The sequence below is a fragment of the Musa acuminata genome, chromosome BXJ3-3, assembly GCF_036884655.1.
Source record: "Musa acuminata AAA Group cultivar baxijiao chromosome BXJ3-3, Cavendish_Baxijiao_AAA, whole genome shotgun sequence".
Lineage (NCBI taxonomy): Eukaryota > Viridiplantae > Streptophyta > Magnoliopsida > Zingiberales > Musaceae > Musa > Musa acuminata.
Genome location: NC_088351.1, coordinates 8166893 through 8190393, shown reverse-complemented (window position 1 = coordinate 8190393; position 23501 = coordinate 8166893). Strand labels below are relative to the sequence as shown.

The 23501-nt window shown below is 38.2% G+C and overlaps 3 protein-coding genes, 1 long non-coding RNA gene and 1 other non-coding gene across 6 annotated transcripts; 3 read left to right on the top strand and 2 right to left on the bottom strand.

Annotated features, from left to right (window-relative positions):
* The first annotated feature begins 442 nt into the window (after nucleotides 1-442).
* Nucleotides 443-1073, top strand: LOC135633566 (uncharacterized). Its single transcript, XR_010495057.1, has 3 exons — nucleotides 443-720; nucleotides 795-900; nucleotides 994-1073. It is a non-coding gene; the product is annotated as an uncharacterized LOC135633566 (long non-coding RNA).
* Nucleotides 1074-3141: 2068 nt separating this feature from the next.
* On the top strand, nucleotides 3142-5524 carry LOC103977881 (fasciclin-like arabinogalactan protein 7). Of its 2 annotated transcripts, none has more exons than XM_009393530.3 (2): nucleotides 3142-3299; nucleotides 4417-5524. In XM_009393530.3, the coding sequence occupies exon 2, from the start codon at nucleotides 4462-4464 to the stop codon at nucleotides 5251-5253; it is 792 nt and encodes a 263-aa protein (XP_009391805.1). In that variant the 5' UTR covers nucleotides 3142-3299; nucleotides 4417-4461; the 3' UTR covers nucleotides 5254-5524. The 2 variants fall into 2 exon arrangements, with proteins under 2 accessions (XP_009391805.1, XP_018679606.1); XM_018824061.2 differs by lacking the exon at nucleotides 3142-3299 and adding an exon at nucleotides 3368-3482.
* Nucleotides 5525-9050: 3526 nt separating this feature from the next.
* LOC135634046 (protein HOMOLOG OF MAMMALIAN LYST-INTERACTING PROTEIN 5-like) lies at nucleotides 9051-13641 on the bottom strand. Its single transcript, XM_065144181.1, has 7 exons — nucleotides 13384-13641; nucleotides 13173-13273; nucleotides 11453-11562; nucleotides 11262-11337; nucleotides 11027-11167; nucleotides 9979-10050; nucleotides 9051-9896 (listed from the first exon to the last, which is right to left on the bottom strand). The coding sequence occupies exons 1-7, from the start codon at nucleotides 13475-13477 to the stop codon at nucleotides 9240-9242; spliced, it is 1251 nt and encodes a 416-aa protein (XP_065000253.1). The 5' UTR covers nucleotides 13478-13641; the 3' UTR covers nucleotides 9051-9239.
* A 3394-nt stretch (nucleotides 13642-17035) lies between these two features.
* Nucleotides 17036-17127, bottom strand: LOC135634422 (small nucleolar RNA snoR109). The gene has a single exon (XR_010495344.1). It is a non-coding gene; the product is annotated as a small nucleolar RNA snoR109 (small nucleolar RNA).
* Nucleotides 17128-19472: 2345 nt separating this feature from the next.
* On the top strand, nucleotides 19473-23365 carry LOC135633098 (heat shock protein 81-1-like). The gene is made up of 3 exons (XM_065142186.1): nucleotides 19473-19661; nucleotides 19750-20172; nucleotides 21633-23365. Exons 1-3 carry the CDS (start codon nucleotides 19536-19538, stop codon nucleotides 23181-23183), a joined length of 2100 nt encoding a protein of 699 aa, XP_064998258.1. The 5' UTR covers nucleotides 19473-19535; the 3' UTR covers nucleotides 23184-23365.
* The last annotated feature ends 136 nt before the right edge of the window (nucleotides 23366-23501 follow it).

Genomic DNA, 23501 nt, shown 5'->3' with positions numbered 1-23501 from the left:
AGTATTTTCAGTACCTCAAATACTATAATAGTTTAATATTGGTAAAAAAAACAGACGAAAATTTTTGTTGAGAATTTTTTTTAAAGAATATTTTGGGTATTTTTTGGAAAAAAAAATTAAAAAAAAAGGGTACTGGCCTAAAATATAATTATTTTCTTGAAAAATCACCCGAAATATGAGTATTTTGTAGTGAAATCGCACACCCAAAATTGCTCTACAAGGGTTGTTCACACAGTTGGCAGCCGATCCTTTGCTTGCTACCACTGCATGGAGAATTGCTTCATAAAATATTATGCTTGGCTTCGGATTCTCACCATCGATTTCATTCTCTCAACAGAGATAAGTATGATATTAATTCAATTGTAGCTTCCATCTCCCATATAGAGAGCCACTTCATCCCCAATATCAGAAACAATGCTCGCCCACCCAAGCTTAAGCACTGCCGAGCTATGTTTAACTTCACATGCTAAAAGCTTCTTACCCTCTTTGCTGAAGAGGAACATGTCCAGCAGGAAGCCCAGTGAGTCTCCATTACTGCCTGCAAGTGCAGCCAAGTCGTCATCAGACGTGGGAGGGTACGATCCCCGGAACATCGAAAGAGCCATAAGACTACATTCAGCTATTACGAACAGAAGCTCCAAGAAATTCACGGAACTGATCGGTGATGAATGTCGATATTGTTTCGGTAGTCTTCCTCTCCATCCTTTGGCGCTATGTGAGGTAGAAACTTGACCGAACTCAGCGTTACCATGATATGTTATATTTCATGAGGAAAACCTGTTGGATCACTGTAGAAAGCTCTTCAAATGCTGCACTCTTTCATGGTGCGGAACAGCATCATGTTGGTGATGAAGCCGACGGCGGGCTATGGAGTTGACATTGGCTTTAGATGGTTCTCAAGTATGCTTGCTCAAAACCTAAGTCCTGCGGCACAAACCTTACTGATTCATAATTCTGATAGATTTGACGTGCAAGTGAATCCTGGGCTTTCAGATCTTGCGAAGGACAACTTACCCTTGAGCTTTGGTTGCACCATCTCTGCAGTTCAAGTGTACACGGGCATATTACTTCTAAGGTACTGATAGATGGATTAATGTCATTTGCTTAAGCATTGCTGTATCCAACCTGTTTATGAGTTCTGAACTTGTTGCAGGAATGCTAAAAGCATCATCGACTACTCATTGGCCCAAATGCAACTTCCGCAGGTAAGTTCTACAACACATTAATCCTTTATAATATCGAGGAAGAATCATCATTCGATGGTAGCTCACATTCTTCACTGTACCAGAAGTTGGAGGTAACTCTTCTGCACATCGTTGACAAGCTTGTACCCAATACTGTTCCTGAAGGGAAGGAAAGAGCAGTCCTACTGTATTCCTTGCTTAGTCTACTGACCATGGTCATTTCTGTCTTCATCTTAAATAACACAATGGTGTAACATGTCACTTACTACGTATATAGTAAAAGAACACAATGGTGTACGCAAGTTACTAGTTCATGAATGCAGCAAAACAAGCTCGGTGAGGTTGGTACATAGCTTCTTTATCTATGTGGGACGATGACTAATGATAGCAGGAAACACGTCCATGATCATTGTTTCACTCGGTTTTACCAAACAAGTCTCAAACTTAAGTTTGTGGGGAGTAGGAAAAGGTTTCGACGGCTTATTTGGTGGCTTATGCCAATCAAAGGTCCCCCTGTCCATCGTCCATCGATCTTTAGAGTCGGTCACTTGCTCATCAAGAACAAGCTTAATTTCCGATACATGGTAATTCAATTCTTGATGATGAAGATGTCAACATGCGCGGTTTGCTCCCATTGTTGTCTCGGACGAGGAAACTGCGTTGATTTGTTGATGTGGATGCGTTACACTAAGAAACATATATCAAATGGCATTAACCAAAGCACAGGTAGTATTCGCCATAATAACCAGCAGATATGTGGAGATGAAATCGGAAGGCCACAGATTAGGTAGTGAGTAGCCGGCTCACATGCGCGACATTTAATTAGTCATGGTAGGTGCTTTGCTGGCCATTTTAGGCTTTGCATTGGTATCATATAACATATGAGATCATATTATAAGAAGGGTTGGTTTCATAATGACAAATCCTCTTCGATCATTGAACACATTTTGTAATGATGATGAAACACGGTATGAATAGATGTTTGGTGTGGAAATTGGATGATCATCTTCCTTAATTAATGAGTGCAGTTGCAAGGCAAATGATCTATTCAGGAACAGAACACGAGTAAGTGAGGCTTGAAGAATCAACGTATGAGATGATTAGACGTGAAATGTCACTCGAAGTTGTAATTTTACATGCAACAAAACAAAAAAACAAAAAACATTAACGTGTTTTAAATCCACGTCAAATCTCTGGAAATGTAATCGGATCCGGATCCGGGTCTCAGCTTCAGATCCGAACCTGAGAAAAATCTCGCGAGATTATCGCGGCGAATGCCGCGCAAGCCGAGATGTTCTCCCGACCGACAAATAGTAGTCCAACGCTCTCGCCTAACGTGCCTCGCTGGAACACGTTTACGCGAGGGGACCGACCCGATGGTGACATCTTCCGCACGACCCTGACCGTGGAACACAATTAAAAACGGAAGACTTATCGTGATGCCAAGGACAAAATCTGCTGCGCCTGCCAAACCTGTCGATCCTTGCCGCAGAGTAAAAGTAATGCCAATGCCGATTACGATCGTTTAGGTCAAAGGCATCCGTCGGGAATACCTCTCAAGGTGTACGTACTTATTTGGTCCACGGACGTGATACCACATGATCAGCTGCAAGATCCATAGCCGCTTCCACATTTAATTTACCATTCGAAAGTATTTCTAATTCAAAATCACATATAAAAAAGTTTATGATCATCGTTATACCCATCCCACCGTCCATGAGACCAAATGTTCTCTCACGATATGACAAACTTCCAAGAAGTAGCAGTGAGAACTACGATGCATCTCATGATAAATTTGGTGTCAGGACTTGGGGTAGAGTGCAAGGTGGACATTGTTTGAGGAAGAGGAAAAGGGGTATTAGTTGGAAGGTCAGTCTGGAAATCCTACCTGACATGGGTTGTCAAGTTTCTAAGGTGTAGCATCTCTCTCTCTCTCTCTCCTGTTGGTCTTTCATATCGCCTCCACCTTAGGCCCCTTCTGGTACAGTTACCTACTCACCTCACCACCTGCCACCCTTGGTTTCACTCCACTCCACTTTATATTAGACTGCCCTCACAGCCCCACCTCCATTGAGCTGGTGCTTCTCCTGGTCACCTTGCAGTTCCTCTGGTTTGGTCAGTTCTTCAAACCATCCTCCTCGCTGCATTTAGTTTCCTCGTTATGGTTTTATATGTGCCTGTTGTAAATATATGTGGCATTATCCTTTGGCAAAGGTGATCTCCACTTGCAGTGTGTTCTTTGAGATTCTTCCTGCCTTCTGTTGTGTTAGATCTTCCGCAGGGATTCCCTTGCTTCAGGTTACTAGAATTTCTTGATTCTCACTTGCAATATGTTTTATTGTCAAAACTCTTTTGGTCAACGGATTTGTCCCCTCTTTTATTTTTTTTGGATGAAGTAAATCTAGGGTTGGAGCCTTTTAGATCTTGTTTGGGATCAATGTTGTCCCTCATTTTCCTGGTTTTCCTACCATGGGATTGGTAATGATGTAATAGTTTCGTATGAAGATTATGGTTTTAGATCCTGTTTCTTTCTTTGGTAAATCACCTCTAGATCTTTGTGTCTAATTGTCCATGATTTCCTTCTGATATGATTTCTCGTTAAATGGCTATAGATCTTTGTACCTACTAGTCTTTTTGCTTCTCCTAACATTATTATTATTATTATTGTTTCGTTAAAGATTGAACACAGTAGAAGAGATTGATGTTGCTTTCGTGTACTTGGGGTTTAGGAAACAGACAGATGCATGTTTGTGCTTTCTCATTCAATTTGATGAAGCAGTCCATTCATATTAAGACATCAACATGCATCACATTCGTTCACCTTGTGGGTTTATTTTTCTTCTCTGACTCCATATGTCATCTTGATATGCTCCCCCCTTGGGATGTGAATGATCTACAAAAATTGTGGTTCATTCCCTGCCGTTGATTTCCCAATTCGATGACTATTTTTCTGGATCTAAATTCCGAAAGGTTCAATCTTCCATGTGTTCCTCGAGCTTAACAATTTTCCACTGCAGAGACAGCTCTAGCAGTGAAGCCTTCTTGTCTGATGGTTATTTGATGATTCTCTATTGCATGGAACAAAATTCTTTCTGCTTGGTTAATATTTCAGACAAGAAATCCAAATGACAACTTTATTTTCATAAGAGATATTATTCAGTGATTTCGTATCAAACAATCAAAATGGGTTTTGTATGCATATGTTTGTTGATTCTGATCAGATTTCTTGCAGGGACTTGCAAAGTGATACTACAGGAAGAGGAGAGGATTTGGATAAATGGGGCTTACAGCAATATTTTGTGCAAGCACTCTACTAGCTCTGTTGATCTCTTCTTCTACGACTGCACAATCTCCTCCAGCCCCATTTCTACCTCCATCTCCGGCACCTGCGCCTGCTCCTGCTCCTGCACCACATCTTGTGAACCTCACTGACCTACTTTCAGTTGCTGGCCCTTTTAGCACTTTCCTCAACTACCTACTGCAAACCAAAGTCATCGATACATTTCAGAACCAGGTTAACAGCAGCAAACAAGGTATCACCATCTTTGTGCCAAAAGATTCAGCTTTCGCAGCCCTCGAGAAGTCTGACCTCGGCAATCTTACCCAAAACCAACTGAGGACCCTGATGCTCTACCATGCCTTCCCTAAGTTCTACTCACTGTCTCAATTCAAGAACCTGAGCAATTCGAACCCGGTCAGTACATTCGCTGGCGGGCAGTATGCATTGAATGTCACCGACACGTCTGGGCTCATTCGTGTTGTTTCAAACTGGGCAACCTCGAAGATATCTAGCAGCGTCTGGTCAACAGCTCCAGTGGCACTTTATCAGATCGATAAGGTTTTGCTTCCTTTAGCAATCTTCAGCACTGATCCGCCTCTAGCACCAGCTCCGGCACCGGCTCCAGAAACCAAGAAACCATCAGATCTGTCTCCAACCCAAAGCGGAATCGCTTCTGCTCCCAAATCTTCCGAGTCGTCAACCACTAATGGTTCTTCATTCGGAACCAGCATCTGCCTCTTCAACTACTTGGTTCTGGTTCTCTCTGGAGTTCTGATGCTTATTATGTGAGGGGCTCTGCTCTCTGGAGAATCCTTCAAAGCACAGAATGCAGCACATTCACTGCCTTGGCTTTCTTTTGGTTCAATTCTGGTCATTCTTCATGGTGGAGTAGATGCGATGTTTGAATGGAATTTGCTACATGTGTTGTGCTATAGCTACTATCTGTCGATATAGTTCTTTCATTTAGTGATATGGAGGACATTGGGATGTTTTACTTCATTCTATGAGATAATATGCTTTAAACTTTGCCTGAAATAAGAGATGATGATGATGATGATGATGATGATGGCATGCTGAACAAGTTCCATGCCTTTTAAAGTTTGTCTGCCTTGCAGTCAGAGGATGTTATGGCACAAAATGTTATTAGTGTCAATCTTACTGTTGAGAGAAAGTTGAGATGTGCTATGGTGACCTTTTTTTTTTTTTTATTTGGTGAATAATCAAAGCTTATGCAACACATTGAATTGCTTGTCATCATAGTGCCACCTTGAATTTGAGTAGCCATTAAGGACACACACCATGGTTCCAAAATGGGAACAATAGGTGGTGTATATTTGGAAGCAAGAGCATGTGAAACAAGAAAGAATGGAAGATTTTAGCCAGTCTTTGGACTGAGGACATGAATGATCCATGTGAAGTAGCTTTCTATTGTCAAGCCATCTAGCCATGTGAAATGTTGTTCATTTGGTCATCTTCCCACATGCGAAGTGATCCTTTAGAACAGAACTTTGGGGCAACTGATGTATTAAATTCTTTTCTTTTTTTCTTTTTTCTGACTATTCTTAATTGTTGTTACTTCGCCTCTTGTTTTAAAGATAAAAGTAATTTACCATTGTTATTCTTTTATCATCGGATTGGGTTTGAGTTAAACTAATTAGAATTAATATACATTAGATTGGACACCGATACAACTCCACAGATTAAGCCTATTAATTTGTGGATCAATCAAAATATGCCATGCTTTCGATACTTAGTAACATGAGACTCTCTCTTTAGTCCCCTCAATGCTTCCTATGTTATATATCATGAAAAGAAAAATCAAGAACAACATGGTTCTTGAAAGGAATCATTAATTAATTGACATCTTTTGTCATCTCTGGATAATTAGTGCAAAGAGATATTAGACTATGCAACTATAGAGCTGGAAAGGGAGTGCAGTCGAAGGAGAAATAATGTGATGAAAGCTGGACAGCAAGTGGCCAATTGGAACAACATAGGCATGTCTTTTTCTGCAGATACTTGTGTTTATCTCTCCATTATAGAGGGATATGTTGCAGCCAAAGATTTGTTCTTGATCTTCCACAGAGGAGCTGCTCAGAAATATTAATCTGAGATGTTACTGTTCTCATTTCTTTTTTGTTTGTGCAGCTTCCACTGTAGAGAAGAACATGAAAACAAATGCTGGAATTAATGATTCTTTCACCAAAACACACAGTCTCTCTCTCTCTCATAATTTCCCTGAGAGATAGAGCTCACTTATAAGAGCGTAAGCAATAGGGAAGAACTCTCGGATCAGCTTCTTGAGGACGACGCTGACGGATGCAAGCGAACGGGGCAGTGGCGGTGGGAGAACATTCTTGGGCCCCACATCCCTTCAAACCGGGCTTGAACCCGACCGCTGTTGTCGGGTTTGGATTCCCCAAATCTCCACCCGCGCTCTTCCACCTTCGAGACCCGTGCTTCGGAAGCAAAGCCAGCGGTCAAATCAATCGCCCATTTGACAATCCATTGGATCTTTGTATCATATATATATATATATATATGAGTGGATTTTGTCACATGGAAATAATTAATGCATGCATTCTACAAGAAACGGGGGGAAATAATTATCATGCAGGGAAGTAAGTAATGATAGTAAAATGATAATGATGTTTATCAGCTTGGAGGGAGTAGAGGCCGACAAGAAACCGCATGAAGTGGAGAAAGGGGAAAAGGAAGTCAACAAAACCCTCGTCATCTTCTTGGCAACACCCTTCCTCCCTTTTCTTATTCCTCTCTCATATCCTCTTTCTTTAAGACCCCCATCATCTTCTCCTTGGTGTTTCTTTTATCTCCGAGTAGCACCACCACCCACCATCTACTTGCGCATCTTCCTTTCTCTTCTTCTTCTCTTTTGGCCCTCTCTCGCTCTCCGTTCTTTGCTGCCCCACGACAGCATGAAGGCTGAGGCGGCGGGTGCTGCTGTATCTTGCAGGAGACTTCCCCTTGCGATACTCTACCGGCTCTTGTTCTTGCTCACGGCATTCCACGAGCCATTTCGGAAACTTTCTTCGGGTCTCAACCACAGAAGTAGGTCAAAAAACATGGGTTTTAGATGATGAACTCATTGGCGATCGATGGCATACACGGGATAGTCAGGCAATTAATTTTTTCCCCCTTAGCGTCTACTACAGCTTCTTGTCTTTTCTTGTTCTAAAGGATAATCCGATATCTAAAGTCATAATGCCGCCTTTATGAAGAATTAGATGTCGATGGAAGTAAATTCGACTGGTTTCCCTTGTATCTCCTCCCTGTTACTTCAGTTCCTTATGTACTCGTTGTGGTGCAAGTTGGCTTCTATATGTTGATCATTCCGTAACATTTTGAATCACAGACAACTTCATAAGCATGCTGTTTTATTTTCGCCATCAACGCCAAGTGTCACAGGAAACGATGCAACAATTCATGCTCATTCCAATCACTCATAATGCAGCCCTGTTCTTTTAATTTGGGATATGATGAGCACCACGGCACACGCAAAATGCAACAAGAAGAATTTATTGGATCTCATTCTCAACACAATCAAGGCTCATTTGCCAACTAGCAATCAAACTAAACAATGATCATCAACCAGGGAGCGTATGTTTTGTATGGCTGTGTTCCTGAGCTGGGGTTTGACTTTGGGAGGCTGCCAAGGGGTGGGACTATTCGATGCTTTCAGCAATGGTGTTCGCAGGGTTTGAAAGCGAGAGGCGAGTTTTCTAAGTCTCTGAGAGTGTGGTGGTGTGTGCATTACAACTACGTATGCTGTGTAATTTAATACAGTGTCTGGTAGCGTGTGCGGGGAGCTATTCTTCTGTTCCATATTTCAATCAAAGCCATGCATTGCGCCCGAGAGCGGGTTTGGACTCTTTTGACTGTGTGTGGGGAGCCTTTATAATTGCTCTCTTCATAAAATTTGTGTGTTATTCATTGTATCAAATGCGTTGCAGACGTGGAATTCTGGATCCCCGACAGCTTTTATCGGATCGGGTAAATCTTGGACCCGACTCTGCCCAACTCCTCATTTCAGGTGATGCGGCTGTGCACAGCCTGACACCCATTTACTGGCTAGCTGTTGCACGAATCTCAAGGAGGTTAATCCATCGTATATATGGTTCATTCGAGGATCAACGGAACATGATTTTGAGAGAGTGGATTTCGTATTATTGCTGGTGTGCTTCGCCCAACGGATACGCTTATGGGATTAGCAACATCCAAGCAATGAATCCACCAGCTAATGAGGTGGTCAAGCTCATAAATCTAGCACTATTTCAGATCGATCGATATTAATGCATTAGATCAATAATGGCGAGATCCAATGTGCTGTCATCCTTATTCAATATCGAAATTAATGCGTGGTTAAAATATCTTGCAAGTACTTCTTACCAAGCATGCGGCGATCAGAGAGAGGGAAATTACATGGTGGATGACCCAACGAGTGGGTTCCTCATGGGCCCCCCAAACACCAATTAGGGTTCCTCCGCTAACATGAAGGGGTGTAGAGTTGCTTTTCTCTAATAAGAAACCTGCACAAATTTGTATCTATTTCAAGTTCGCCATGCAAGTAGAGAACAAGCTTTGAGCATATATTTTTTTTTTTTACTGCATATAAGCACATGATAAAAAATTTAAGATCCACCAGTCGAGTTGATAGTGAAAATTAGCCATGGATCACACACTGCGATACAAACAATAATATCAATATAAGCAGCACTGGTTTTCGGGCGGCATAAATGACACCAACACAATCCAAACTAATGAGTTTGAGCTGAAGGATTGGTCAAAAGTTCGAGCGAGCGCTGAAGAAAATCCACCGCAACAGAGACATCATCGAACGCAAGAGCACCGACAGCAAACCTTGCTGCCTTGTGAGCCTCGGCAATTTTCTCCGCAGATGGCTGATAATTGCTGTCATACTTGTACCTCTCAGCAGATGGAGGAGCTTGTACCGCATGATTCTGGTTGACACTGCCAGAAGCGTACTGCACTGATGGTGTGTAATGTGAAACAGGAGCAGGTTGGTGAGAGTAAGCAGAATCATGGGCATGGTAGTAAGAAGGCTGATGCGAAGGGGCAGAAGGAAAGGTGCTATCATGGAAGCTTGGGTAAGACTGAAAATTAGGATAAGAAAAAGAAGGGCTAGGGTTTTCTGGAGAGTGACTATTTGGAGGCATAGGTCCATGCTCATTTGTAAAGGAATGATGCTCATATTGCTCGGAGTAAGCAGAATATTCAGGTGTGCTCGTTGGTTGATGATGGTGAATATCACTAGGATAATCAGGACCGGTATAAGATGATGATGGTGCCATAGGTGATTGACCAAAACCCTGCAAGTTAACCCCATCAGTTTGCTGGGATGATAAGTCAACAGTTTGATAGCTAGCTGCAAAATTCTCATTTCTTCCCAGGTTCTGTAGCACAAGAAAAAAAAAAGAGGGAGATATCAGCAACACCTTTCTGGGCAAACTATGGACAGAAATTAAAAAAATTGACCTTATCTACATGCTGAGGTGATGCACCACCACCTTGCTGGCTAGAGGAGAAACTATTACTTGGTTGAAGATCCTGACAAAGGATAAAACGATGATTCCAGATTTTACAAACCAATTAGGCAATTTCTTTTGTATAACAAGAATATTTATTAACAGTCTAAAGATGCATCAAGATGTTAGGAGACAAGACGATTCAAACTCCTAACCACCAGCAAATCCTATTCTAAGCATGTTAAAAGGACCTCCAATTTGTTACGTTTGGTTCATAGAAACAACTAGAAACTTTCAGGACACATCTTGACACCAAGCAACACATAACTTCTCCTATGATTTAGAAACTTTCAGGACACTCCTTGACACCAAGGAACATACGACTTCTCCTATGATTGAGGAAATTTCTCCTATGATCGAGGAAATAATATCATGGCTGAACATGGTAAAAAAAGTAGGAACATGCTGTTCAACTTTACCATTAAAGCATATGCAATATGGATGATTACTCTCACTTTAGCCGACCTCTTTGGTAAAAGTTAACCAAAATTAGAGTTTTAGGGATCTGATCAAATTTGATACAAAGTTCAAGGATTAGTGATTTAATTTATCCTTTTAAATAAATAAATCCATGACTTGGCAAAACAAAATTTTTGCCATGCTCACTGGACTACGTAATTACTACCAATGTGTTCTAAAAAGCACAAGTAAAAGCTTGTCAATTCTTAATATAAGCACATAGAACCTTCAGAAAACAGAATGCATTTGTGATAAATTATATATTCTGCCAAGCTTACTGGTGTATGTAGTTACAATAACTTTTGTGTTTAAAATCATTTTCCTCTTGGTATGCATTAAAATTTATCAATACTTGATAAAAACATACAGGACTTCAGAGTTCAGAATACTTGATAAAAATGTATAAGACTTAAGAGCACCAAAGAAAGGGAGGAAAAATAATAAGCTATCTTGCTAAACATATGGTTTTAGTTCCAAGAAAAATAAACATGCTGCATTATTTTCTCAATCAATGAGGCAACGCAAGTTAAAATGCATACATAAGTGTTGCTTGAAGGACTTGAGGAAATTGATAGATCTGCATCACCAACAGGAGGACCTGGATCCGGCTGCCGGCCTTCTTTCAAGGCTTTCCTTATATCTGCAGCTTTCCAAACCGCATATTTCTGTTTTTGCTCAATCTGGAAAGTGCATCATGACCAGCATAAGCCAACTTGCTCAAATTGAATCACAGATCAAGGCAACTTTAAGTTACCAGTGACATGAATAACTTACATCAGGCTGCAGCTCACCAAATTGACACAGAATCTCGAAGAAGATGCTGGCAGCATAAAAGGTTTTCGCAGTATTCCTGAAACATGTATATCTCATAAGATTTCTGATATTTATGATACTAAAGAACCTGCTAAATGTCTTAGGAGAATGTATAAATAATTGAAAATATAAGAACAAGTTGTAATACATACAAATCTGCACGCCCAGCACGATCTTGCTTATCTGCCTTTGCAAAAAGATTAGATGCAAAACCTTCCACATAAAGGTAGTCATCAGGCCCTAGTTTTACTGATTTCTTATCCTGTGAGAAGTTGCAGCATCTTGCATCAATAAAAAGATTCTCCATTCAAATTATAATTTCCAGATGAAACTTCTAAATGATGATTCTTAGAAAATTTTATTGTCTTTAGATATTACCAAGCCATCAATGTAAAACTAAAGTCTTAATTGCCAGCTGGAGAGTCACTAGATTAACATGAAACAATTGTGCTTAATAATGGGTGAAAGTTGAATTTAACACATGATACACGATTAAGCTTAGTGGACAAGGAACAGAGACAAGTACAATTTGCAAATATTTCAGCTTCCTCAAAATAATTTTAAATTACTTGACACACAATTAAGTTTAGTTGACACTGTTTAATTACAAATCTTTAATAATTGATCAACACAACCCATTTGCATAAGAGAAAGGCAAATTGCATGCTCAAACAATGAAATACAAAAGTGCATAAAACATTTCTAGATCTGATAGGATGACAAAGGCTGCTATTAGTATTGATGCAATAAGAATAGCAAATTGTCTCACATTATTGAGGTCAGCTATATAAATCTTACCGGAAATTTAGCTCCATTGGGGAAATATCATCATATAATACAAGTGTCACATAGCTTGTTGTATTTCTTCATGATTCTTTGATCTTATTCTATCTTTCCTGATTACTGAAATATGGAACTGATCATATCCCATTGATGCAAATAACAGTTTTGTAATCTCAACAACAATTTTGACAAATTGTTGTATTATTTAACCCTCCATGACCACAAGTTTGACAAATATGAACTTGTATTATTTTGTTTTCTCAAAGAACACGAAGCACCAATCCTAGCATCAACATTCTTGTGTCACTAAGTCTATGGATCTGGTACATTGTAGCTAGCCACAAACTAATTTGTAAAGGTCACATGACTTTCAAAGCTTACCTGTACTTTAAACGTTTTCATCTAGTTTCATAACATTTTTATATTTCCATATAAAAGGAACATAACAGGAAGCAATGATATGGATCTGTAATACATGTATGGCCATTCAGAAAAGCTATAGTGAATATATAAAAGACGGGATATTGGTACCACTGCTGAGTTTTAAACAATAAATCAAAACAACATGAAATGCAGAATAGAAGAAACTTCTAAGAATCGTAGTCCCACCAATCTTCTCATCATATTTCACATTGACAGAAAAGAAAAACCGTGACTTTCATTAAATAGAATTCTATATTCCTTATTGTTGCATGATGGGAAGCAGAAGTGTACATCTAGGAAACATGGCTCAGCGACAACTTGGAAGTCAATCCACTTTCCCTAATATCCTTAGTAATAAAAAAGTCTATCCACAAACATGAATAAACAAGAAGACAAGTTCAGATTAATCTAAAAAAAATTCGAATAGCAATAACATCATCCAAGTAAAAAAAATAGAGATGCACCTTAACAAACATGCAATTCAGCTCATATCAATCAACAAATTTTAGGGGAAAAAATATCAACTTTAGAGTGCGGAATTCTTCGCAACCCTAAATCAACAAACGATCACACGCGGAAAAGAAAAAAGATATCGAATTTTACACCACGAGGAGATGAAAAAAAAGATCAATTTAATCAATAAAAAGAAGAAAAGAGTACACCGACCTTTTCGAGTTGGTTCATGAGGGAAAGGAGGAGGGCGTTGGTGGTCTTGGTGCGATCCTTCTGCGGAATCTTAAGCCCTCGCTCCATAGCGTACAATCGACCTGCAACCAACCAATCGAATGAACGATCAAAAAGGGGGCCAAATCTAGGGTTACTAAGGGTGAGAAGTATTCCAAAAAGAATCGAATAATATGGAATTGGATGGTGGTACAGTAGTAGGCGACGAGGGGCTCGTGCTTCTGAAGCTCGTCGGCCCTCTGTAGGTAGGGCAGGAGGAGCTTCGCCGGCTCCGCCTCGCTTCCCATATTTGACACTACAGATCCTTGCTGCTGATCTCTTTCTTGGATCTTTTCTCTCTCTCGAACAGACCGCAAACACCCAAATCCCAATGAAAAGGCCTTCTGGAACAAGGAAGGAAGAAATAAGTTGGCCGCCCCCAGAAAATAGAAACCGCAAGTGGCTTTAACAAAGACGACACGGATAAATTTTAGTTGGTTATATAATTATAAATAATTATAAAATAATAAATTTTAGTTTAGAATATAATTATATTTCCATATACCCCTCGAAATCTCCAGAACATCAATTAACCAATTAAAACTTATCTACATTAGTAATTTTTTGAAACGATGCCATTAATATTAGAGGCTATTGAATATTTAATATTTTCATATCGCATTAATCGTATGATTTGGGATTAATTGGAGTGTTTCATAGCGATAGTTACTAGAGAGACTTATTACCAAACACCACGGATAGATACGTGAAATCACCTCATCACATACATTATTATTATCTCTTGCACTTGATAATTTTGACAAACAAATGTTAATGTACACAATGTTATGTTAAAATAGGAGGTGAAAGTATCGTCAACAAGGCCCTCAAGCTTAAGGGTGGAATTGCATAATATTTTATTCACCAGCCTATTTTTCTCTTTCGTTTTAAATATTTTTCCCTCCCACTTCTCGAGATAAACCAAACATAGAGCAGACTATAACATTCCGTATAAAGATGGTAGAATGGGGTATTTGTGAACTTCAAATATTTGACGAGAATGATCCTATTACTCGTGTATTTTAAAACTCAAACTTCCTTGGTATGTAGCTGCAACTTTTCTTGAAGTGAATGACATGCATGTACTTGAGTAAATTTTCCCCTCCTATTTTAACCTGGCTTCATATGCCAACGAAGAAGATTGTTCTGATGGGCATACCATGGCATGCACCACAATTTGATTGAGAGCAGATGACACCTGTGGACTAAGCAGCCAGCTAGGATTGACACGCAACAGAATAAAGATTGCTCTAAGATTGACACTCAGCAGAATAAAGATTGCTCTGTGTATATTCTCCTGCTACAGAGTGTTCTGAGGGTTCATGAAACATATGTTAACGTGCAGAACTCATGCTTATCATTCTTCTCTCACTTGAGGAGAAGAATGAGAAAAACAACCATTTATGGTGGGGCATTCATCATAAAGTATGAAGAACAACTATCAAAGCTAGAGCTTGTTGAGCAGGATTTACTATAGAAACATAATGACCACTAAAATAAACATTTGAATGGCCAGTCCACTAAAACTATTTGTTTCTCTTCCTCTAAGAAGTATGATTATATATATTCATCAAAATGTAGAACAGGAGAACTATCATAAACAATTGATAATACCTGGACTTTGTTGACCAGCATAGTGAAAGAAACTTGAATAATTATCCAGGTTAGCTATCAAACGGATCGAATTTGAATAAACTCTTTCAAGGGTGCATATCCCTTTAAACAATTAACATAAATAATCACCCGATTTCATCTAGATGGGTGTATTTGATGCATTGATGAGAAAATGTAACTGTTCCTGGAAATGAATTTTCAACACTACAGACCAAGAATTTCTGTCACATAACGAAATAAAATTACTTCATATTAACTAACTTAATTAAGTCAACATATACATGTCGGTACTATAAGGAGTTGCAGCACCAGGGACCAAAACAAAATCATTCAATAAGATGGCAACAAACACCATCAAGTAAATTCATATCCAACATAATGTTCAATGTATGGCTTTAATTACCTAATTTGTCTCAAATTTCAATATAAGTTTCCGTAAACAATCATCCAGCTTCTTGATTAGACAATGCATGATAAAGCTGAGAAAACCTCCCGAATGCCATCAAGCCAAAGGTATTTACACACATGCAAGAGGGCATCAAAGTTTATAAGAGCAGTATTCAAAGACTGTCCTCACTCGAGATCAATGAGTGCAGGTATGCCTAAATGCTGAGATGAACATGCACCTGGCAAGCTCATGTACTTGTTAAATAGAGATGAGCAAAAAACTTAACGATTCAGATCACATTTGAATGTTCCTGCAAACAATAAGATGGACCATAATGTATCTGCGTACATGTCTTCCCAACAGGTACTACTGCAAAACTGGATGATCCTCTAAACAATAGGACAGGATGAATTCTGTCATAGGGAGAGCTCCACATACTAATATCCCATACTTTTAACACCTAAATTATAAAAAAGAAGACTTAAATAACTAGAATTCCACCTTCTTTGGATTCAAGTTTCAAGTGCAATTAACTATATTTTGATTTTTGATGAATTTTTCATTTCTGTTAAAATAGTAAAATTGTGAACTCGATTTACCTCACCTTACCCTGAAACAATATAGAAAAAAATGTTGAGGGGCAATATGTTTTATATTCTTAACAATCATCTCAGCAGACATCACAATAGTTTGAGGAAATTGTTAACAATCATCTCAGCAGACATCACAAAGGGTGCACTATGAATAAATATTATAATGTTAAACCTAACGTTATTCCGATCTGAAACAAAAATATTACAGAATATTTTTAACTAAATTTAACTATAGAAAACATAAGCATTAACATTTCCATTCACCAAATCAACTTCAGAAATACTGCTCGTAACAAACCCTCCAGCAATAAATCCAGGGAAAACAAAGATTGTAGCTTCAAAGACCATTCCAGCAGACTACCATGAACTGCCCCTAAGATCATAATACAAGGGATTTGTCGAACGAATTTAACCATGGAAATATAGTATCACAAAGAGCTCAGCCATACCAGATTTTAGATGTGGTTTGCTATTCTCTTCTGAAAACAACATTGTGTTCCCGTAATTTTTTTGCAGTAATTGTAATCAGTACACAGCATAATACGGTGTTTCATTAAGAACCACAATTTAGTGCTGACAACCATTCAAATTCATCCCAATTTATGAAAGATGTTTGATCTCATCAGTGCCAAAACTCGTTATGATGCCTCACCTAAATTGCTGATAGTAGTAATAATCCCATTTTTCACTTTTTAATTTAGTGCAATTTAAGGTGATTTAACCCATTCATTTCAGATTTTTTTTTTTAAGTGAGATGTTCCCCACAAGAGGAATCACTAACTAAAGATATTCAAGAAGTAAATACATGAATCCTTCGAGCTTTGAATGCTTCGAATCCTATCAATTAGAAGAAAAAAATTCACATGATAGATATAAATCAAATCATCACTCCTCACGATTTTTGTTTCGTAATATATATATATATATAAATCAGAAAAATACATCAATCGAATAAAAAACAAAAGAATCATAAATACTATCACAAGAAAGAAAAAGATATACCAAAATATAGTCATCAAATGACGCAACCTGCAAGATCAAAGCGCAGCTTGCCCGGATGACGACCAAGCTATCATGCATGAGATCAATAGCACTTGATATATGAGAAGGGCCTCTGAGAATGGCTAATACGTACACCATTCCTCTCTTCTCCCCTTCTCATAAATCAAAATACAACCCAAAAAAGCATCCCTTTTAAACTTCGACGAGAACGATATGGGAAATTCGGTAAGCGGAATGCCTATGGAAAATTTCAAAGCAATCCGACCAGTTTTCTTCCCATTGGTTGTTGTTGCTACAGCCGAATCCGGATCAAGACCAGGACAACATCAAATGAACCCCGATCTCGGTACAATGTAGCATAAAACCAAATAACGATCAAAAGACCTGCTAGAAGGACAAGAAGAGAAAACAAAAGCCATGAATCGGACTGACGAAAGTCTAGAAATTGGGATGGTAGAGGAGGCGCGCACTTGAAACCCTAGAGAAATGAAAGGGCCGCAACTTTGCGTGGACCTTGTAGCGGTCGAGAGTCAAAAGATCGCAAGGCAATTCCAAACTTATAGAACGGGTGGACGCTTTATGTTTCGTGCCGTGCAACACGACCGTCCATCTAAAAGCGGAGTAAAACAACGGGTACGATTGGACGGGTACCTTAAATAACAAGGTAATTGATATATGGGCGATATCATAGGAAAAAAATCCATAATTTATTTCAGGATATACTTGAAGAGTCTTTTTATATTGATATCCAAATACGATTACTTCCAATATGATATATATTAATTATTAAAAATATAGTATATATTTTTAAACTTAATTATAATAATAATAATATATTAAATTCGAAATAATAACATCCGACCTACTCAACCTCATATTGAGATGTCGACACATGATGATAAAATATCGATTGTATGATACTAAGATAATACTAAGATGATAAACTTACTTCCTATATGTCGGTCACATAATACTAAGATGTCACATAACCTCATATTGTGCACGTTTAAATATGAGATATGTTTATTCCTATCTCAAAATTATAATTATTTATTTTATATTTATTTATAAAAATATAATAAGTTTTATTACTAATGCAAAAATAATATAGCTTCAAACAATATCTCATTATTTTTTTATTATTCATTTACAATAATTAATTATAAATATCATAATATTTCTTAGAATATTCATATTTAAATTTAAGACAAAGAGTAAAAAATTAAATTTTTTTAGCATTCTTTATTTTGAAATATGTCAAGATGTAAGTAATTTCCATCCATAATCATTCAAATTTCATATTAATAATTCTATATATCTCATAATCTATAAAAAAAAATTGATATTTATGGTTACTAGAAATTTTGATTAATTGAAATTTAGTTATAATAGTTTTCATTAGAGTTTCAATACCTTGATTTAATGACGAAAATAATATAAGTTCATTCAAAAATATTTTGAATGAGATTATTTTTTATTATCAACAAGGACATGTCATCCTTTATTTTGAAATATATCAAATATCCTTAGTTTTCATTCAAAATTATTTTAAAACTATTACATAAAATATTTTATGAAACCTTAATATAGGTTAGTAACTAATATTTATAAAACTTTTAATTAATTAAACTAAGTTATAGTATTTTTAATAGTATTATCGTGTTTTTTAGTTTTATAATAAAAATATTATAGTTTTAGTAAAAAAATACTATAATCTATTCAATTAAACTAAAAATATTATTTTGAATCGATTTGACTAGTTTGGTCTAGTCAACTTTCAACTCGAAACTTAAAAACCTTGGTTGTGAGAGAAAATTCCAAAATTTATTTTTTTAATTACCCAAGATGATTAATTAAAGTTATTATTTTAACATTATATAACAAAAATAATAAAATCATAAATCTCAATTATTTTATGTTGATTATATGAATTTTTTATCATTATTAAAATTATTAAAAAAACTATATATTTAATTAAGTTTGAAATATTTAAATCATTATTTATGGTTTTATTAAATCTTTTTTGGTCGCTTCTGCCTCTCCCATCAATACCATCGATGCCAATCCCAAGCCCTAATTGACATATAATTATGTCATAATGAAAAATGTTTATTCAACCTAATGTTGCTTCTATGATGACCACTAAAAATTGGAAATTTTTTAACTACATGAGGAAATTTTATCTTTCTCTGAGAGAAATCCTTTATTCTGTCGAGAAAAATCTTCTTTTCTGTATAAATAGGAGAGGGATATGTTATTGTATTCAAGCTAAAGTTAATTCAATAAAACTTCTTCATTAATATTATTTCTATCAATAACTAATTAGATTGTCAGAAAATTTAGATAAGATAAACTGAATATTATATAGGTGGATCAATTCCCTCCGGAACTAACTTTATGCAACTCTCCAAACTCAAACTCACTAAGTTTTTTGGTAAAAGAAAACAATTTTTTTCCAACTTTATTCATTAATAAATACTTTCCAAGTTGGATAGAACCCAAACTGAAGAATTCGGCCCACAAAGATGAATATAACGGTCCACCAAATATAACGTTGATGCGCTACGATCTTATTGCTTGTCGCGCCCCTTCTAGAAGGTTCTAGAACCCGGTTCCCTACATAAAAGCCATCGCCGCCCTCTCGACTGCAAAATCTCAATCGCAGGTTTCAAACCCTAGATCTTGAGATCGCTCGAGAGACGCCCTTCCATGGCGGCCGACGCGGAGACCTTCGCCTTCCAGGCTGAGATCAATCAGCTTCTCAGCCTCATCATCAACACTTTCTACTCCAACAAGGAGATCTTCCTTCGTGAACTCATTAGCAACTCCTCCGATGTTAGCATTCCTTGAACTTTTCGTTTATAGAGTCATTTTTGCCTCTATGATGGGGCTTGATTTTGTTGTTGATCTGGGTTCTTAACAGGCGTTGGACAAGATCCGGTTCGAGAGCCTCACCGACAAGACTAAGCTCGACGCGCAACCGGAGCTGTTCATCCATATTATCCCCGACAAGGCTACCAATACCTTATCTATCATCGACAGTGGCATCGGCATGACTAAATCTGACCTTGTCAACAATCTTGGTACCATCGCCAGGTCGGGCACCAAAGAGTTCATGGAAGCCCTTGCTGCTGGGGCCGATGTCAGTATGATCGGTCAGTTTGGTGTGGGGTTCTATTCGGCCTACCTCGTGGCGGAGAGGGTTGTTGTCACCACCAAGCACAACGACGATGAACAGTACGTGTGGGAGTCACAGGCCGGGGGTTCATTCACCGTAACCAGGGATGTTTCTGGTGAGAGTCTTGGTAGGGGGACAAAGATTACACTTTTCCTCAAGGAGGATCAGGTATTTGCTATGCATACATCAATTTGCTAAGAAATTTGAAGTTTCTATGATTTGATGAACTGTTTAGATAAGGCATCATGGTTGGGTAGAGATGGAAACTGCTATTGAGTCGAATTGCCGATGAAGCTGCTTTGATGGAAGGATTTCTCTTTTGTTTTTCAAATTACAAAAGATAACCGTGTTTAATTATGTTTGTTGCTCAATGAATTCCTTCTCCGTGTTCTAAGAATGATTTAATTTAACTTGTTTTAAATATTCGTTTACGTATTTACTTGTCCCAATGGATTATTTCTTCAGAGGTAGTGATGAATAGCTTAAATTTATGCTCACTGATGGGGCTGAAAATTTTTATCAATTAAGTATACTCTTGTTGTGGCTATGTTGATGGATATCATATGCTTATCTGTTGAGTTTGCACCTTCCTTTCCTTTGATGATCTTGATTTATTGAGATTCTTGTTAGACATAAGTGGTTGTAATACAAAGCTCTGATGAACCTTGACAATGATTTGGTTGTAATTAACAAGCTAGATTAATATAGAGAGTGAGCATGATAAGTTTGTTCCATGTGAACTAGGTGATTAGGATTTGGTCACTGAAACAACCTTCTTATTGTGTAGGGTTAAGGTTCTATGTCGACCCTTCCTGTATACTGCATTGTTGGATCCTCCTACAGTTTGCACCCTTCTTTTCTTCTTTCAGATTCATACTTGTATGCCTGCTATAATTTTAGAATTAACCTCTGACATGGAATGCACACTACATTTTTCAAGACAAAGCCATCTTTCTTGAATACAGAGGCTTAGTTATGTTCTTTTTTGTTCATAACTTGCATTTATTTGTGGTGCAACAATTTAAGTTTGTTACTAATGCTAAAGTAGTTACATAGGAAAATGCTTACTAAAGGTCTATCTTGGCATCTCACATCGGACTCCATGTGACCCTTACAAAAGATGGCGAAGGGTCATGTTTACATTAATTAAGCTGTGGAGTGTAACAGTAAAGTGTTGATGATAGCCCTGGCTTTGGTATTATGCTGCATTTGTAGATTGACATCATTATTTTGTGATAGCAATTAGAAGTTTTAATGCTATTTATTTTACATTTTAATTGAATATTACTGATTATTAAATTTTCAAGAACTAACTCACCTATTTTGTGACTGCTTGGTGGTTCAAATTGGTGTAGCCTGCAGTATTTAATGTCGTCAGTATTTTCAACCTATAAAGAAGGTTTCTTGACTTCTTTTTTTAAAGTTTCTGATAGTCCTGGTGCCCTCTAGCATAATCATTAACGCTTTTACTCGGGTGTTTTCAGTTTGATGTTTTTTATTTTGTAGAACTGTTTGATTATAAAGAAACAATGCTTATTGGGAAACATGGTCAATCTGGGAATGATATTCCGGCCAATTAAGCATGCCAGACTTCCATTTATTTTGTACTTTGGTTTGTTCAATTGCAGTTGGAGTATCTTGAGGAGCGCCGCCTCAAGGATCTCATCAAGAAGCATTCTGAGTTCATCAGCTACCCTATTTCCCTTTGGACTGAGAAGACCACTGAGAAGGAAATTTCTGATGATGAGGATGAGGAAGACAAGAAAGACACTGAGGAAGGCAAGGTGGAGGATGTTGATGAAGAAAAGGAAGAGAAAGAGAAGAAGAAGAAGACAATTAAGGAGGTTTCTCATGAGTGGTCTTTGGTCAATAAGCAGAAGCCCATCTGGATGAGGAAGCCTGAGGAGATCACCAAGGAAGAGTATGCGGCTTTCTATAAGAGTCTGACCAATGACTGGGAGGAGCATCTGGCTGTGAAACATTTCTCTGTTGAGGGTCAGCTTGAATTCAAGGCTGTTCTTTTTGTGCCCAAGAGGGCTCCTTTTGACCTCTTTGACACTAGGAAGAAGCTCAACAATATTAAGCTGTATGTCCGTCGTGTCTTCATCATGGACAACTGTGAAGAAATAATTCCAGAATACCTTAGTTTTGTCAAAGGTATTGTCGACTCTGAGGACCTTCCTCTCAACATCTCACGAGAGATGCTCCAGCAGAACAAGATTCTCAAGGTAATCCGCAAGAACCTAGTTAAGAAGTGTGTCGAGCTCTTTTTCGAGATCGCTGAGAATAAAGAGGACTATAACAAGTTCTATGAGGCATTCTCGAAGAATCTCAAGCTCGGTATCCATGAAGACTCCCAGAACAGGTCAAAGCTTGCTGAATTGCTAAGGTATCACTCAACAAAGAGTGGGGATGAGATGACCAGCCTCAAGGACTATGTGACAAGGATGAAGGAGGGCCAAAATGACATTTACTACATAACCGGCGAGAGCAAAAAGGCTGTGGAGAACTCCCCATTCCTCGAAAAGCTCAAGAAGAAGGGCTATGAGGTGCTTTTCATGGTTGATGCAATTGATGAATATTCTGTGGGCCAGCTGAAGGAATTTGAGGGTAAGAAGCTGGTTTCTGCAACAAAGGAGGGACTGAAGATTGATGAGAGTGAGGATGAGAAGAAGAAGAAGGAAACACTGAAGGAAAAATTTGAGGGGCTGTGCAAAGTCATAAAGGAAGTGTTGGGTGACAAGGTGGAGAAGGTCATTGTGTCTGACCGAGTTGTTGACTCCCCCTGCTGTTTGGTGACTGGCGAGTATGGATGGACTGCCAACATGGAGAGGATTATGAAGGCACAAGCTCTCAGGGACTCCAGCATGGCTGGTTACATGTCTAGCAAAAAGACTTTGGAGATCAACCCAGAAAACCCCATTATGGAGGAGTTGAGGAAGCGAGCGGATGCTGACAAAAATGACAAGTCAGTCAAGGATCTCACGCTCCTGCTGTTCGAGACTGCTCTTCTTACCTCTGGTTTCAGTCTTGACGACCCCAACACCTTTGGCAACAGGATCCACAGGATGCTGAAATTAGGCCTCAGCATTGACGAGGATGAAAAGGTGGAAGATACTGACATGCCTTCCCTCGAAGAAGCAGATGCGGAAGAGAGCAAGATGGAGGAAGTAGACTAATCCAGATCGAGGCTTGCTATCTTTCTAGTAATCCTTTCGCTTACTGCTCATTTAACATTGAACTGAGAGGTTATGTATTGTTGCTATCTTGTCTCTATGGGCTTTTGTGCAAACGCAGGCTTTGTGACTTTGCTCAATTTTTTTTTTTACGTCTGGATGTGCTTATATATATTTTTTTATTATGTTTTGAGCAATTTATGGTATATTATTGCTGCAAAATCACGCTGTGACAGTCCTACATTTGGTGCAAGCAAACTTGTAAGATTTGTTTTTGTGCCAAGCTCGGTGTGATGATAGCCTGCTCGAACCAAGTATTCT